Source organism: Xiphophorus hellerii, chromosome 5 (assembly GCF_003331165.1).
Source record: "Xiphophorus hellerii strain 12219 chromosome 5, Xiphophorus_hellerii-4.1, whole genome shotgun sequence".
Classification (NCBI taxonomy): domain Eukaryota; kingdom Metazoa; phylum Chordata; class Actinopteri; order Cyprinodontiformes; family Poeciliidae; genus Xiphophorus; species Xiphophorus hellerii.
The window spans coordinates 28294653-28312624 of NC_045676.1; the positions used below are offsets into that span (position 1 = coordinate 28294653).

Sequence of the window (17972 nt, forward strand, 5' to 3'; positions counted from 1 at the left end):
AGTGTCAAAGTATAATGCCAGAGTTTGTAATTTTGTGAATTTCTCCTTCTTTTTTTTTGCAACCCTAACATGAATCAGAACCAGGAATTATCCATCTAACACGAAGCCCCTTGTTCGTATTAAAGATTTAGCTGTTTCCATGTAAACCTGCCAAACTGACATACTCGTGGTCCACTTCATGCATGCCCACACGCAACATCAGCCGAGTCATTCTCCCAGTTCATATCTGCCGTGACTCCGGGCTAATTCAGCTAAAATGTACCCTCACAAAGCAATTACATTTTCACTTGGCATTAAAACGAAAGAAGAAAACAAAAGTGCTCTGAGGGAACTGAACCTCAGTTTGCCGCCTTATATGCAAATAAACACGTAGGTGTTGAAACGGTGGGCTGTTAGCTAAGCAGACAACAAGACCTAACCGTCTGCTGATGTATCTGTAACATCACAGTTTATGTTTTTGATCACTTGGGATGGATTCTAATTCAAACACGAGGTGTAAACTTTTCTGTTACTTTGGCTACAAGCTCTTGATGAGGCTAATTAAAGGGGAATTGAACTTTACATAGGTGTACAATTAAGCTCCAAATGAGCTTAACATGGATTTATTATTGTTTTTCTGAAACCAAGAACAGTACTGTGTTTGTTTTATCATTCAAAATGGCTTTTACCAACAGATAATGAGACGACGTACAAGGAGGTTCTAGATACACAACAAAAACTGCAAAAACACAAAATTTTACCAAATATTTTGGTCTAGTGCAAATATCTTAATGCACTTGACATAAGACAAAACTAACTTACAAGTAACATTTCAGCAAGATATAGGAGCTTGATTTAATATTAAGTAGTTCCTTAATATTGATGAAAAAGTACTACTTCCATTGGCAGGTTATTTCACTTATAACATGGGAAAACTGTCTTGTTACAATAATAAATGTTCACAACAAAGAAGCTTTGGAGTTTGTTTTTCAGCCATTCCTGGGGATGATTTGATCGATCTGATACCAAGTAAATACAGCATCAGTATTGCGATACTAATACTTTTTTAATACAGTTTGATATCTCATCAAACTTCTGTCCTTTTGGTGTTTTGTTTTTTTTTTTCTTTAAAATGTTTTGATAAAACTCAGGACAGGGGAGCTGTGGTGGCGCAGGGGTTAAGCACAACCCACATATGGAGGCCTCAGTCCTGGACGCGGCCGTCGCAGGTTTGATTCCCAGCCTGGTGACCTTTGCCGCATGTCTTAAGTCTCTCTTTACCTACTTTCCTGTCTGAGCACTTTCAAATAAAGGCCATGAGAACCGAAAAAAAAAAAAAAACAGAACAGGATAAACAGAAACGATAATAAACTGAATGTCTGAGATAAGTCAAAATTGTTTTTTTAATGTGTCTAATAAAAAAATCCATCTAAAACCCTAAGCTACTGAGCTAACGCTAACAGAATCTAGCAGTGGTGCCTCCCGTTTGTCAGGACGTTTAGCTTCCCGTCTGTTCACGCATCCACGCTACCCTACCTGTTTGTGAACACCAGCTTGTTCCTGTAGAACATTTGCGCTGCGTAAATGTCATATCCATGAATCAAACAGATGCTGGGAGGATTACACGTTTTAACAGCTTCACTCACATTGTGAACTGTCAAACCTTTCACTGTTAAGAACGGCAGACGGAAGGGCATCCCTGATGCAGATCTGCACCGACTGAACATCACAGCTTTTATGAAGGTGGGACTTCTTGCAAGGTTGCTGTTTAGATTAAACTGCAGCAAGTGAACCCCATCAAATGGCAACTGTGTGTGTGTGCGTGTGTGTGTGTGCGTGTCTACTACAGTCTGTTTTCTGAACCACTTCTCACACTGATGGAACTCTGGTGTCATCTTGTGAAAGGGCAGATTAAGAGTGCATCGCAACACAATAACAAAGACGTTTGCCACACATTTAAATAATAATAAAGTGACCTTCCCCGAACACACACACCAGGCCTTCCAGCACCGTACGCATTGCTTATTCATGAGTAAACAGCCCCAGTGACAACTCAACTGTTTGCTGTTGTATATTATTGCTCTGACAAGTCCAAAATGTGAAAAGACAATTTACATGTATATAGCAACAGATTAATATTCATCCCAGAGCGGTATTCCATACCCCAACCTTTCCCTTTAAGTGAAGACTATAAAGTAGGGATGCACAATATTGGATTTTTCGTTGATATCCAATATGCCGATACAATAAAACTTATTTGGCGATAACCGATTCCAATATCGATATTTTTTTGCCTAGATCTACTTACTGAAACTATATGGCTTTCTCTACTGTGGGTTTAAAATGCTGCATTATGTTTGTCCGTTTAGCCTGCTACCAAATGCAAATGCTAAATATTAGGTTGAAAATGTTTTAACACTTTCAACTTGCATTACGTTTAAATTTATTCATGACATTTGCTCTCTTTAAGACAATGACGACACTGAAACTTGCAAATTTGACGTTGTGCTGCAGGCATCACTGTCTCTGGTTTGTCAGATAAAAACAACACATTTTATATCGGTGAATTATTTTGACGAAACGGCCGATGTCCGATTTTAAACTTTACAGCTAATATCAGCCGATACCAGTAACGATAATATTGTGCATCCCTACTATAAAGTATTATAAAATACCTACTAGTATAAATGCAGAATGCAAGATGTACGGCATTCTCTGTTGGTCGAAACAAATGTAGTAAAATTTGAGAAGAGCTTTTAGCTTAGCCTCATTACATGGCTCAAACTAATGGACATAGTAGATTGAAATAATGCATTTCATTTTTAGTAATAGCTGTTGTATTGGAAGAGATTTGGGTAGAAACACAAAGTGTCTCAGATGAACAAGGTGCCCATGCAACACATATTCTGTATCTGTAGATCAAATCAAATTTTATTTGTACAGTACATGTCAGCAACAAGGCATCTGCCTTATATCATAAAAACACAAAATTACAAACTCATAAAACACAGAGTCAACAACTGAAACTTTACGTTTTGTCATCATTACATATCAGATTGTTGATTAATGTTTTATTGATTATGTTTCAAAAGCAACTCTAAGCAGCTGGGTTTTTAGTCTAGATTTAAAGGCACTCAGTGTTTCGGCTGTTATGCAGTTTTCTGGAAGTTTGTTCCAAATTTGTGGTACATAGAAGCTGAATGCTGCTTCTTCATGTTTGGTTCTGGTTCGGGAGAAGCAGAGCAGAACCAAAACCAGAAGACCTGAGAGGTCTAGACCTGGTGTTAAACTGAATTGGTTAAGTAGGGCGCGCACAATTCTATCCGACATTTATTATTCTTTTTATTTTTACTGCTATGTGCCTGTACATGCGTAGAATAAAACCTTTCAGTTGCGTATTCTGCTCGCGTGCATTTTCACACCTCGGTAGGATGCTTCACTCCGAGACTTGGTTTAAAAAAGATGCCGGAGTCAGAGATGCCGATCTCTGGTGACGAGTAAACGATCGGCTGGAAGGCGACAAAAATGTCACGGTTTCCACGTTACATACTTATGTCTAGAAAAATTACATTGATTGTTTATGTCTTGATTTCACCTACATTAGTGGGTATGTGTATGTCTAGATAGACAAAGTGAATGTTTTTCTAGTTAGAAAGAAGAACATCATTAATATGAAATTTTGAACATGTATTTATGGAAATGTACTGAGGATTTCTTGTTTTTTTTCCACTTGACACGTCTTATGCTTCTTAAGTCAATCTTCTCTCAGGAGTTACGGAGGGGAAAAAAGGCTTTAGTGTCTTTTCAGCAAAGAGACAAACTGTTGCCTTGTGCTTGCTGAAAAAGCAGATGTGAGCTCTTAAGAACCACGTCTTACATGAATAATCAGCTCTTATTAAAATATATTTTTGTGAAAACGTTGGGGATTACGCGCTGTCTCCCCGAGTTAGTTTTTCTCTTATGTCTACTTAAATGCACCGACTGTCACTTGTTTCTTTGATGACGGATGCATGTTGAGTGAGCCGCATAAGTCGAGAGACAACCTGATGAATTTACAACAGTTATTTTAGCAGCTTAGCAGCTTATTTATTTTCCTTTTTATAGTAAAATGACTTATTGACGTCGATAGCCAGGCGCTGTGGAGACCGTGCCATTTGCATTTTACCCTGCATGCACCATGAAGGCTAAGGAAAGAAATAAAAATGATGAAGTAAGAAGGGAGAAGACAGGATTGAATCATCCGTAACCAACCTGCTTGATATGTTAGTGGTTTATTACAGGAGTTGCTAAACTTTTACTGCAGCCCCCAAACAGGCTTGGCATCTTCTGGCCAGAGAATATGTAATATATGAGAATATTCTATAAAATATGTTTTATATATAAGCTTTTGAATAATGGAGAAATTCAGTGTTAGGACCTGCCGCCGAGTCGGGACCTGCGTCCGAGTCGGAATTGTCCCCTGAATCGCGACCGGCCTCCGAGTCGGACCGGCCTCTGAGTCCCTCCGAGTCGGGAGGTGTTGAAAAAGACAGAAACGTACTCCTATTCCTTCTGACAAAAACGGTGGGCGAATGAAGTCCAAACCTTTTATGGTTCCTGAGATATCAACATTTGTTTGGAGGCATCGTTTAGCACAGTGACTACAAAAACCATGCCGCATGCAGCACGAAAAAACCAACGTCAAAAGCTCAGATTATTCCCAGGTGTTAAACAGCATAAAAGCTGTTAAACTGTCCAACTTCAAAATGGCCGCTGCCTTGTGTCCTCCATCAGCCCTGAAACTGGATGATTGATTGCCATTGATAGACAGGACCTAAAACATCCACTGTGAAACACAACGGACATTTTATATTGTAATTCTCAATTCTGCCACAGGATGGAGCGGTTTCCCCCATGGGGTGAAAATTTAATAAAAAGCTGAATATTATTAAAAATATAAAGGTTATGAATACCAAGAGATATAGCCGGCATTAGGAGAGCAAGCTGAGTAGTATAAAAGTTGAATGGTGAAAATAGCCTACAGCATTCACACTAATTACCTTACCTAACTGGAGGAACAAAGCAACTTGATAAATGTGAGTGGCAGCCAATCAGAAAGATGAAAAAGACAAATAGTGTATTCCTGAATATTTTGGATATTTAAAATGTCTTCCATTTCCAGTGTTAAATGTTCATTAGAATTTAAAGTTTACTGAACTTTGAGAATGTGTTCTTGCATTATTATTTTGTCATTACCATTACATTACTTAAAAAGATGGTCTGAAAACAACAATATTATCGCTTATCGCAATAACGTCTGGAACAATTTATCGTACAGCAAGATTTGCTTTCGTGACAGACCCAGTCATAGTGACTGAAAAAGAGATTATGATTTAATCAATTTTTTTTGTCATCTTCTCTACAGTTTTCTGAGCCCTCCTGTTCGTTCCCTCTGGTGTACTAGATGTGTTGTACTGTTAGGTTGGAAATAATACAAAAAAAGAAAAACACAAAGCAGGATTGAAGAATTAGAGCATCCAAACGGGAGAGTTGGAGTTGGAGAGCAGGAGACTAATGAAAGATCTTGTGAGGTGAAAAGTTGGTGGATAAAATACGAGACCCGGGATGATAGCCTCGCGTCCGTGCGCTCCACTTCACTCCTGTAGCTTCTCTCTGACTTTATAACCACTTCTGGGAGACAAAAATGTACCGCGCTCATTAATCTCATTTTAATAATTGATGCTGTCTTCTCCAGGAGGAGTTTAGTCTGGACTGCAAGCGTAAAACGAGACGTTTAGAGCTCTGCGGTAATTGCCACGATAGTATATTCCTCTCCATTAGGCCGGTGTACGACCAGTTCCTACAATATTTATTTAGCTATAATATTTTTCTGACCAAACCCATCGACTGGCCGCGTTTCTAATTAGATAGCTGTGGTAATACATGTTTAGGCCATTGGAGAACAGCTCTTTTTGGCCGCTAATTAGCATTAGCAACTGCTTTCAAAGATCTTGCTCTTAAATAAAATCCAAACTTTGGTATTGCAACCCAGATTGGAGCAGCACTGAACTTCTTTAGCCTCCTTTTATTCTATTTTCTCCATACGGAACCATACTTAGGCGTCCACATACAGTCTGAAAAAGATTAATTGGTTTCTGTAAATTGCTCTCAGTGGAGTTTGTGCATGAATGAGGTTTTTTTGTCCTGTGGGTGTGTGTGTGTGTAGGTGGGGGTGTGTGTGTGTGTGTGTTGCCCTGTGATGGACTAGCAACCTGTACAAGGCCGCCTCTCGCTCAATGACTGCCAAAGATAATATTTCTATTCTGTGTTATAATTTCTACTACAGTTTTTGTTGTTGTTGTTTTTTATTCTTTGACTTTTTGACTTTGAACACAAAGTAGTAAGTAGTTAGTCTATATCAGGGTTACTATAGTTTAGGGTTTTTCATTATAGCTTAGTGTAACGCTAATTAAGGCTAGGCGCCTGACTACGGCCAAGTATGGTAATAGGCAGTCAGAAAGGTTCGGCTGTGTATGTGTGAATAAAACACCATCAGACAGGAAGTAAGTTTAAGTTATTGTATTAAAATTTACATATTTGCATATATTTAGAAAGGTATTCAATAATAATAATAATATTTTCCTAAACACAACAGGAAAACAACAACATAAATAAACCCTGATGACGCCCAAGAGTCCGTTCTTTTGTATCCAAATTGATTAATCCTCCATCCATCAATAATCCAAATGTTTTTAGTCCATGATCCAAGGCAATAGGTCCAGAAAAGAAAAGCAGTTTGGTTCAATAAAGTCCTACCGCAAAGCTGCGGTGATCCAGTAGCTCGCCATCCTGGGTTGAAACAGGGGTGGGAAAAAAAATCTGACCTAAACAAGGTCATAAATAAAAATAAAAATCTAATTAGCATTCACATTTAAACAGTTTTACTTCTATCCAAAACAACTACACATTTATCAGTGAAATAACTGCTGTGGTCCATAAAGCATTTTTCACGTTAAAGATCAAATTAAAATTACAGATCAAATTAAAGTGCACTTTCAAGTTATATATAATTGACTTAATTGTAAGTATTGTTTCAATAAACAATGAATTGGTTTTTTTGTTTTGTTGCGCAACTCCAAATAAATGAACCAATTCCAGAGTTCAATAGGCCGTTAACAAAGTCAATGAAAAGTAATTAAAAGTATCCTAAAAGGACAAATTTACAAAAATCAAAGGGCTTATTCAATATTTTGAGGGTCTGTCATCTATTCGGGAACAAAAAGAGAATGATCTTTTAATCTATAAGACCATTTGTTAGTCACCAATACATGGATTTTGAGTGGCCGTGTCGCCACCGCATTTTGTTGTTAGTTTCAATGAATAACTCTGGTCTAGATCAGACCTTTTCTTGGCAACAGATGTTGCTAAACAAACTGTCAATATTCAAGACATGTCCTCCTCCATTTTCTTATTTAAAGACATTTAAGAGACTCTGTCCTTCTTGAGAAGACAAACCTAGAGCTCAGATCAGAGTTTAGAAACTTTAACGAACCATAACGTTTTTATAAACTCAAATAGTAGACAACGGACTACACTGAATATGTTTAATTGTTAAAATCCTAATATGATAATATTTCTCCTAAATCTTTCAAGTATACATGTTTTCCAATGACTGTTGAAAATACATTAACAGATGATGAACTATGTCTGATTGATAAATGGTTTTTGTGGGGTTTTTTTTGACAAAACAGACATTTTGAACAAATTTAGTTGGTTTTGAATGTGTAGGGAGACCTGGATGCTGTTCTGAGAATGTTTTCTTTAGATTCCCTTTTTTCACTCATACTTGAATTCATGACAATACATTTGTATTTTATTTGTTATTGCTATGACAATATACATAGTTTTTACAGTTTGGTGGCTATATGCAGTGCGTTTCCTCTAAATATAACAGAAAAAATGAACAAAAAAACAAAAAACAGATCTCAACTACACAACTCTGTGTCATTAAAGGAAAATGCAGTGAACTCTGACCTAGCCTTCTGTCTGTGTGTGCTATTAGCACATTTTTGTCTGAGTAAGAAGCTGTAGAAAGAGAGGCTGGCTTCCTCCTGTCATGATCGGGGTTGAGACATAATCCTGTCAGCAGCAGTGATTTCATACTTCACGGGTCAGCAGCTGGACCCACACAGCTGCTCACAGGCCTCCCTATTGAAGCCTGGGTCAGCAAGACCCAGAACCTCCCTACACCAAAAATGTTCAGGTAGGTTGGTTGGACTGAAAGGCAAATGACTCATTCTCTATTGCCAGTAACAGCAGCTGCATTTCCTTTGACCATTTAACTGAGCAAATGGACATTTAAAAATGAATTTGCTTGATGAAAATATGACAATTAAAAAAAAGAACTCTAGTTTTTCGATAACGTTTTGGCACTAGGATGATGTGTTCTTTTTTTTTCTAATCTAAATTCGTTTACTTCCCAAAACTGCAATGGAAACACTTGTTTCGCATCGCACAAGCCACACGATCAACAACCGGATTTTACTACTGGCAGAAACCATGAAAAAGACGACAGGAAGTAGTTGGACGATGGTTTTTAATGACTTATCGCATGAGCAAACTTATTCACGTGTGATTTTATTTGCGTTTCCTATTAATGAAAACACTGCATTTGCGAAATTGTGTTTTTTCAACATTAGTGGAGCACTGACAAAGTTTTGCGTGAATTCGTAACGGAAGCCCAGCTGGTGAGTTCTTTTTTCTCTTGGGATTTCATTTTGTGAACAAAAGTATTTAAAAAAAAAAGTCAGAGAAGTCATTGTATACGTCATTGATGTTGAGAATGGATTTCCCCTCATCCTTATCACTCACACTTCCCACACTATCATGATACAATGGCGAATAATTTTTCTCAAGAAAGATCAGAACAACCTTGAATAATTGACATGAAGTACTTTAGTTTATTTTCCTTGAAGGGCAACTTTGCTCGCAGCAGAGTCTACCAAATCTGAAAGCATCTAAACAGAATCTAAACATTTACAAAACGATATCGGGACTCTTGGCACCGCTCGGCACCATGAATAATTTAAAGCTCCAAATGCTACGGAAATAAAAGAGCTCAAGGACAGGTTTGATCTTACCCTTTAGGCATCAGTAAACCTCCTTAATGAAGAAGTCTGAACTCTGAGGAGGAGAGTTCTTTCAGTCTTTCATGATTGATTTTCTGCCCTCTTTGTGGCTCTTTTTTTGTGGATCTGATTGAGGTCTCTCAAAGCAACGTGAAGTAGTGCGTTCAGTGTCAAGAAAGGAAATATAAGAAATGAGCAGCAGCAGACTGTGGAATTTAATCTTGACCATGTTTGTTTTCTGACATCAAACTTTTTAATTTTACTGGTTTACTACAGAATTATTTTTCTTGATTTATTTTGGGGCTGGCAAAAAAACCCAACAACAAAACATTAGGTATGCATTACTGCCACCGATTGGTATGGAGTGTGGCCCAAAACGTCTGTTTAATTGTAGATGTTATATTGATGATCTCATTTTGTTAATCAGCGTTGTTTTTTCCATAAAACCTTATCAAAAGTTGAATACTCACAACTTTCTCAATCTCCTTGCGTATTTATTTATTTCCTTATTTTTCCTAAATTCCTCGTTAACCTCCTTTCTACCTCCCGTCTCCAACATCTTAAAAATCCTGCTGCATTGTTTCAAATTCTCCACAATATTGACATTTTCCAGTATCGCGTTCATGTTTTGTAAATAGTGTACAACTGAGTCCAGTGTAACCAAATCTCAATCTTGTTAGTAATCTTCTGTTTCTGCTTCCTGTTCTCATCTCTCCCCCTCTTTTTTGAATGTTTTTATATCATCGTCATTTCTTACCTTTAGTCCATTCTTCCTGCCACTTTTCCCTTTAGTTCTTGTTTACTTGTGCTTCTTGCCCCTGATCTACGTGTGGTTACTCTAAAGTTGCCTCCTCTTATTGTTACCTTTTTTTTGCCACTCCATCCACTTTTTCCTTTTTCATGTCCTTCAACCCCAATATGTGCAGGTACCTATAAAAATGAAACTTCTAATCCCATCATTTGATTTCTGAACAATCACAGTTTAATATCTAATAAAATGCCCGTCTGGCGTTCTGGTGTTCTGTGTACTGATAAGTGCTGAGCTATAGAATATAAACACATTGTTGTTCTTAATGGTTTTATTTCTTCTACCCGCTGAAGTGCTCATGATATTGCTAACATGTCCTTCTACAGAATTAGGTGGAAAACCACCTGCATTTCTTTAGTCTGTATGATTAAGAAAAAGATCAAACCAAACAAACAAAAAGAGCCCCTAAAAAAACAGGAATAAGTTTGTAAATCTAATTTACAAACTCATCTACACAATTAAATGTTTTCCAAGCTAAAACAATTGACTCAAAAGGCTACTTTAAAGAGTATAAACGATAAAATACAGAAAAAGAGAACCGTCCATTTGGTTGGGCCCGTTGATACAATCAGTGACGTCATACAGGAAGTGCAAGGTCCGGCCGCTGACACAAACACCTGCTCCGGCTGCGGGATCTAAATGGACGAGCAGTGGTGGTGAGTATAAAAAAAAAAACAGAAATGATTTACCAGAAATTTACCTTGTAACAGAAGAAATGTGTCCAATGGTTCAGTAGTGTTCGCTTTAAAAAACACAAATGCTAATGTGACGTCATGCTAGCGCAAACAAACCCCGGGACTGTAAGTAAAGCACAATTACGACAGCAATGTTTAAGCTAAAGCATTCTGGTCAACTTTAGAGAGATGAAATCAGTCAGAAATGTGTTTAAGGGAGAAATGGTGAATAAATACAAACTTAAACATTTAGTCACAAGCAGCGCCAGCCATCTTTAGCCACGCTAATTAACCTGTTTCCATTTAGCATGCTGAAATGACCAAAACCAGCACACTATTCCAAAAGTTAACATAGATAAATAAGAAAAAAATATATATATTTTTAAGGGTGTGGTCAACATAGAAACCATTAAGATTTCTTTAAAAAAAAGAAGAAAAAGACAGAAATCTGAAGGCATTTTTCCGTGTTGTTGAAAGCACAGGAAATGAAATGTTTGACTTTTAAACAGGGCAAATCTGTTTCCACGTGCTGAGTAAAGGATTTTAAACCATGTGAACCTGATGTGTGATTTTTTTTTTGAAATCTTGGGTTGGAAAAACATGAGCTTCTTCTTCGGTTTTTATCGTTTCTTCTTATTATTTGAATTTTTCAGCATTAAATGACTCTTTACCATCAAATGTCCACAGAACAGGAAGTTGTAATTTTTAAATTTTTTTTACATGCCAGCTCACCAGTCACAATGTCCACTAAAGCCTAAATAAGGCTGAAAATAATGTATTCCTTCTCAATCCCTCCAGCCTCCGCTGCTCTTCATCACCTTCCTGCTAATTGGAAACATGACATGCCTCTTCTAACTAATACAAACGCCACAGAACATGGCAGATTTTTATCCTCTTTTTTTTTTTTTTAAACATTTCTCCAACTTTAGGAAGCCTTTTCCTTTTCCACTCTGCCATTTAATTTAATAGTCGTAGGAATTGCGTTTCTAATAGTTTTTTTTCTTCTCTTGAACTGCCTCTAAAATCAACTCAGTTACTTTCCAAGTCATCATTAATATTCTGACAATTCCTAAAAGACGATTCCTCCGGGTCGTAGGTCAAGTGTTTGAAAGTGAAAAATTCTCCAGGGCTTTTTATTCACCTGAAAAAAAATTCGCACATTCTCTCATGGAAATCTACTTAAAACGAAGAGTTGGAATATTTTAGTAAAAGTAGAACATTTGTGTCAAATACCTGAAACTTTCCTCCGTTTCTCACACTGTTCTTTTGCACCTCTTGACAACAGTCTGCCCTCTCACTTCCCCAGCACTCGGTTTTTTCTTTCTTTTTTTTCATTATTTAAGTCTTCAAGCAGCTTTTTTATTTCTGTTCAGGCAGGTATATATGTGCCCATTGCTCTCTTCTCTCTGTCTGTGTGTTCCTAAAGTTGTAATTATCTCCAACGCTTGATAAAAGCCTTGGGCTCCCTCCGACTCTCCCTCTCAATCTGACTTTATTGCCTTCATTATATTGCACTTAATCAACGCTCGGCGCCTTTTCAGCTCTGTTTCTGATCTCTTCCCTCCTCCCTCTCCATCGTGTGCTTCTTCTCCATCTCCTGCAGTATTTGTTTTCTCCTCTGATTTCACGGCAGCCTCGCCTCGTATTTCCCGCTCTCTCCAGCTGTCTTCCGTACCGCGGGCGAAGTATATTTGTCAGTGTAATGAATTGTCAAAAATGGGTCAAATAGCAGAACGCGTTCTCTTTGCCTTCCCCTCTCGTTTTCCATTATCGCACGCTGTTCTTGGGTTTTACCTGATGCCGGGGTTTCTCCTCCGCCTCCCGTTTTTCGCCGCCTTTCGTGACTCTCCGCTTTCGTCTCAGACGGCTGCACATTCAGTCTCGGGGCCTCTCTCTCTGTCTCTCTCTCGCTCGCAGATGCCTCGGGACCGACAGGACGCACTTTGATGCTTTGCTCCGTGTGCTAAAAGACAGCAGAGCCACTTTTCAAGAGCCCAGGAGGATCCACTGCACTTATTCAAGTGCAGTTTGACATTTTTTTTCTTTCTTCTTTTCTTCTTTTTTTCATCTGGATCCAAATGAGATGCCTCATGGTTAGCTAACAATTTAAAAGAAAAAAAAAAAAGCGATAAAAATCAGCTTGTTTGCAGAGATATCCCTCGAACTTTATTTGAATAAGTTGAATTAAAAAGTCCATTTATTCAAGCACATTATTCATATTACTCCCAGCACGGCAGGACCCAAGCTGTGTGGGAATGTGTGTGTAGGGGTGTGTGTGTGTGTGTGTGTTTCTGCCTCTGCTTTCTATTGGGAACAAATCTGGATGGATGAAATGGATAATGAATCATCTGAGGGCGCGACTAAAGATAAAATTACCACTAAATCATAACGCGATGCTAATTATTATCATCTGCTTTTTGTTGTTTGTGTGTGTGTGTGTGTGTGTGTTTTCCAGGATGGTTGAATATTCCCTGGATTTGCAGAACATCAACTTCACAGCCATCAGGACGGTGAGGGTGCTGCGGCCTCTCAAGGCCATCAACAGGGTGCCAAGTAAGTGGCCAAATCTCTTCAGACTTCATTTTATTTCATGTTCTGAGTAAACAAAAACCAAAACTTTTATTTCATCTGCTATTTATTTTAACCACTCTGTAATTTGGCAGTTTAGTTGTTCCGTACCCGACTTATCTGGGTTACTGAAAGGTTGCGTCTGCTGCAGAACATTTTGTAATAACAGTTTGTCGATCCAAACCCTTTTTGTTTTTTTTATTTCCTGCTTTGATAACGGAGGAATAAAGTGATTTTTTTTTTACTTTATTTATGTGATTTTGCCACTTTCTAACTTTAATTTAGAAAGTTTATTAGAAAATATCTGTTTTTATTTCTGGTTTTAGTCGTATTGAGTCGACTGGGCGTGTATAAAGGCATATAATACTACATATAATATAATAAGACATATAATAATATTTACTTAAAAATGTATACATGTGAACATTCTCGTGGTTCTTCATCTCCATCATGTATTAGAAATGGTTTAATTCCAGGTTTGACAGGTTTGGAAGCAGGTTGGGTTGAAATAAGAATTTTTAAAACTGCAACGTGAACATTCAGCTTGTCGTATTATTATCAGTGATGTGCGGTGAGGTGCAACTCTGGTGAGGCACTGACTTTATCATAATAACATATACAAATATAGAACACCTGCATGGTATTGTTTACATAATTAAATGTAGCACATGAGGACAACGCTGGAGGGCAAAAAGACTATTCTTTTACATGTCATGCGTAGCAGCGCTGCCGCCGTAGAGTAATTCTGTTGACTCAATCAAACTTGGACATGTAAATTTGCACAAAAATCTGTGAGGGACAACGGAGTCCCAGAGCGAAATTCCGTGAGAGGTGTACGGAGCCCCGTGCAGGAAGAAAAACGGCGAGTGACTGAGGGTCATTGCGCGTAACGGAAACCCTGTAAATTCCAGACACTAACAGGTACCACAGAATTGCACAAAAATCCGTGAGGGACGGCGGAGTCCCTGCTCGAAATTCCATGAAAGAGGTGTACGGAGCCTCGTGCCAGAAGCCCATTAAAATGCTGTCTACATCGTTTTAAACTGTGTAATTGTGAGCTTGAGTGGGAATAAAAATAGCAACAGGTATTTTGTTCCATATAACACAGTAGGAGTGTACCAGGTAAACCTTTATGGAGGCAAACTTGACTAAAAACTCACCTGTTCAGGATTGTATTTGAAACATAATCAGTTACAAATTTATTGATGGAACCTGACTTAATGTTGTGTTTTGATTGTTGATTCTATGTTGCATTGTGTTTCTGTGTTTGATATGATGTAAAGCACTTTGAAATGCTGAAATGTGCTATACAAATAAAATTTGATTGATTGATGTAGATATTATTAATTTCGTGCTGTGCTCCACAGCAAAGGGAAAAACAACTCAAGTAGGCCTACAACTCAAAACCACGTCTTTCTCGCTCTCTGTATTGGCCAGGCTACATGCAGACTCGTTGCCATAGGAACTGACAACAACGGCCCTAAAAAAAACTCTGAAATATTTCCCACAAAAAGAGCAGAACATTCAGTCTGTTGCAGTAGTATTGTTTTAGGCTTAATGTTTATGTTGCGATTATTAATAAGTGATTGCTGTGGTAAGAGGAGAAAAGTATAAATATATCGCTGCACTCTACTTTACTGTATGGCTAGCTCACTGCTACTGTCTCTTACTCTGTAGTAAGAGATGGATGGATGGATGGATGGATGAAAAATAAATACTTTAGAGCACAAACCAGAAGGTGAAAATAGCAATATAAATTATTTTACCATTATATTTTTCCATCATGACAGGTGAGGTTTTACCTCACTTGCCTCCCCTGACCGCACGTCACTGATTATTATGCAGTACGTACATGTACTTGAATAAAATGTATACAACAAGCACCATTGCAGGAGAACATTCTGCAAAATACATCCCAAAGGCCTTTCTGTCAAGTTATTTTGGATGTGTAGCTGTTGCCTTTTTGAGCTATTCTCTACGACTAAACCAACCAGGAAGTTCATGCTTCAAGATTTTGAGGACTAATCGAAATCTTGAAAATGAACGGCCTACGAAGAAAACTGTCAATCCAGAGGGGGCAAAAAAAGGAAAAAAGCTTCCAACAGTCAAAAGCGTCAATGAAATGATTAAAACGCGCCTTTGAAGCCGGTCACATCAATTCCACGAGTGTTTTGCTGAAGTTGATGTCCTTTTGATGAGAACTGTCTGAGCGTTTTTGCTCGCCACATTTTTTCCTTCTTTTTTTTTTTTTCTATGTTGATATGACTAAATTGTGCTTAGCAGGCAATCACTCTAAGTGGCTATGAGTACTCTCTAAGTTGGAGGCTGGTGCTTGAAGTTAATGTTTTGCTTCCTTTGTAATTGCTTGCTGCGCACCACCCACAGCTCATACATCTGCAGCGCAAACGAAGCTCTTTGTCTCCCTGCTTTTATAAAAGTGTGGGAAGCCAATATGGCTGGTGAAAAAGAAATGTGGTTTTATTGGTATTTTTTTTTTGTCGCAAATCATGTTGTGAAACGTCAATTGATCCTTTTTTTATCGTTATGTTCTAAATTCTTTTTAATTTAAAATTTATTTTACCAAAATTCCATGTTCTTGTTTTTATGTCATTCTTACATCCTTCCTTTATCACAGCAATTTTTTTTTTCTTTAACAATATTGACACCAGTTAGGTATAACATTCTGTTGGCCTGTTTAATAGGGTATTGACCCACTTTTGTACTGCTAATGTGAGTTTCTGGCATGATTTGAGAAACGGTGTGTGTATGAGCCAGTGTTGTTACACGAAGTGCTCGAAAAGTGTGTGACGGTGCGGAGGGAGAGTTGAGAGATGCGATCGGGTCAGCCCAGTGTCAGGAAATGATCGAACGAGACCGGCCGGGTCGGTTAACATCATTGATAATGGCCCAGAATATTCTGTTCAGCTCTGCCGAGAGGTAAATTGAACACAGTGATGCATATCGCTCAAAGCGAACTGCGCTCATGCTGTAAATACACAACATCATTCATGAAATTCATACTGGCGTTTAAAGGGGCAGTGTTATGTAAATTTGACTTTGAGCTTACGTCATGTTGTTCTCTCATCAAAACTGGAGTGTTGCCTTGATTCTTGCATGCATGTTTAAGAAATCCTTTAATTTCCATGGCAACCATTCAGGTGTGTAAAACGCCTGGTTGGACCTAACGAACGTATCATGTCAGGGAAATCAGGCAAAGCCCTCGGCTCCTTCAGACTAGCCAGATGCAATTAGCAAACACCTGGTGGAACAACACATCTGCTAAACTCATATGAGCTACTTGTCAGTAGGCCTGTCACAATAAGTAATAAATCAGTTATGCGCATGATAAATTCGGATCATAAATGGGCTCAATCATTTCCATTTGCGTGATTTATCATTTTTCTCTTTTCTCTTTTTCTACCAAAAACTGGACAACAAAAGTCGTCAGTCTAATTTTTTTAGTCTCAACTGGCTCTTTTTTGACGTACAATTTTGTTTACAGAGACTTCATAATTCATTTCGTTTGTTGTTTGTTTATTTTGGATATTTGAAATGTCCCCCTGTCCCAGTGTTAAATGTTCATTAGGATTTAAAGTTTATTGATATTTGAGAATGTGTTCTTGTATTATTACCATTACATTAATTGGAAATTGTCTCAAAACAACAATAATATTGTTTATCGCAATAACTTCTGGGACAATTTATCACCCAGCAAAATTTGTCATCATGACAGGCCTACTTGTCAGTGGTAAAAACTTTGCTAAAGGGTCAATAGAGGATGGATTTTGTGATGACTTCCTGAAGGCAGAGCTGCAGAAAAAGCAGGAGCTTCTTAAAGAGACAAAGGCCCAATTTCAAGCTGCCAAATTCCAAAGCCAAATTTCCTTTCAGTCATATTTGATATATATGGCTTTTTAAAAAAAACGTCAACTAGAAGGTGGCATAGTGACTCGATTGTGCTATAAAATATCACTATGTGGTTGTAAAACGCGTAATACTGCCCCTTCAGGAGAATCATTGTAAGTAGAAAGTGGTTTCTAAATCTTTTGGTTTGGCATAGCTTTCAAACCTTTATTTTTTTTTCCCTGTCTTGTTCACTTGCCGATCTGTTTTGCTTCCGAGACATCGAGGGCAAAATGTTAATTTGGTGTCTCCTAAATCCCAACAGTGTCATGGCGTCCTGAAGAAGAGATAATCAGTGTTATGCACTTAACTTCACCTCTCTTGGTTGATAATGTTAGTCATAATGTTAGTCTCCTTCCACTTGGTCTGACTCTAGCTTTCTTCAACCGTCTTCTCCTATATCATTTACATCATTTCATCTCATCTACTGTATCTCTCCATGGTATAGGCACTAGTCATCCTCTGGGAGCAATTTGTTCCACAGGGAGAGAGAAGGAGATGAAGGGGAAAAAAACGTATGATCTTGTCCTTTAAATTGTGAATTGTGGAGTCAGGAAGGCTGAGCTGATCAGCAGGGACAGCAGGACCATAACCTGACATTCTCACCAGATATTTCTGTCTTTATAAATAATGGGAAAATGAATTTCTCTTGGTTTTAAGCCAGATACCAGGTGTTGGGTTTATGCTGTGGTACTAACAGGATGCTCTCATGTACTGAACTGCAAGAACATGCATCTGTTGTCAAATTCATAACAAAACAATTAATAATAATGCAGAACTTCCTCTTTTGACATAAGCAATTAAGAAACAAACGCATGATCAGCACCTAATGGATTGAAGAGTAATTAGTAAAAGCCTGAGTAGAATGATACAGCATAAGTTGATTAAAAATGTCACCATTGAAAGCAAATATTGATCAGCATCATATCATTA

The 17972-nt window shown here is 38.0% G+C and overlaps 1 protein-coding gene across 2 annotated transcripts in view; it reads left to right on the top strand.

Annotated features, from left to right (window-relative positions):
* The window catches only part of LOC116720298 (voltage-dependent T-type calcium channel subunit alpha-1I-like), a 209908-nt gene that overhangs the window by 90485 nt on the left and 101451 nt on the right, over positions 1–17972 (top strand). For both annotated transcript variants that reach the window (XM_032563460.1, XM_032563461.1), the window contains one exon: positions 13024–13121. In XM_032563460.1, the coding sequence (XP_032419351.1) occupies positions 13024–13121 (98 nt within the window). The remainder of the gene's footprint in view (positions 1–13023; positions 13122–17972) is intronic.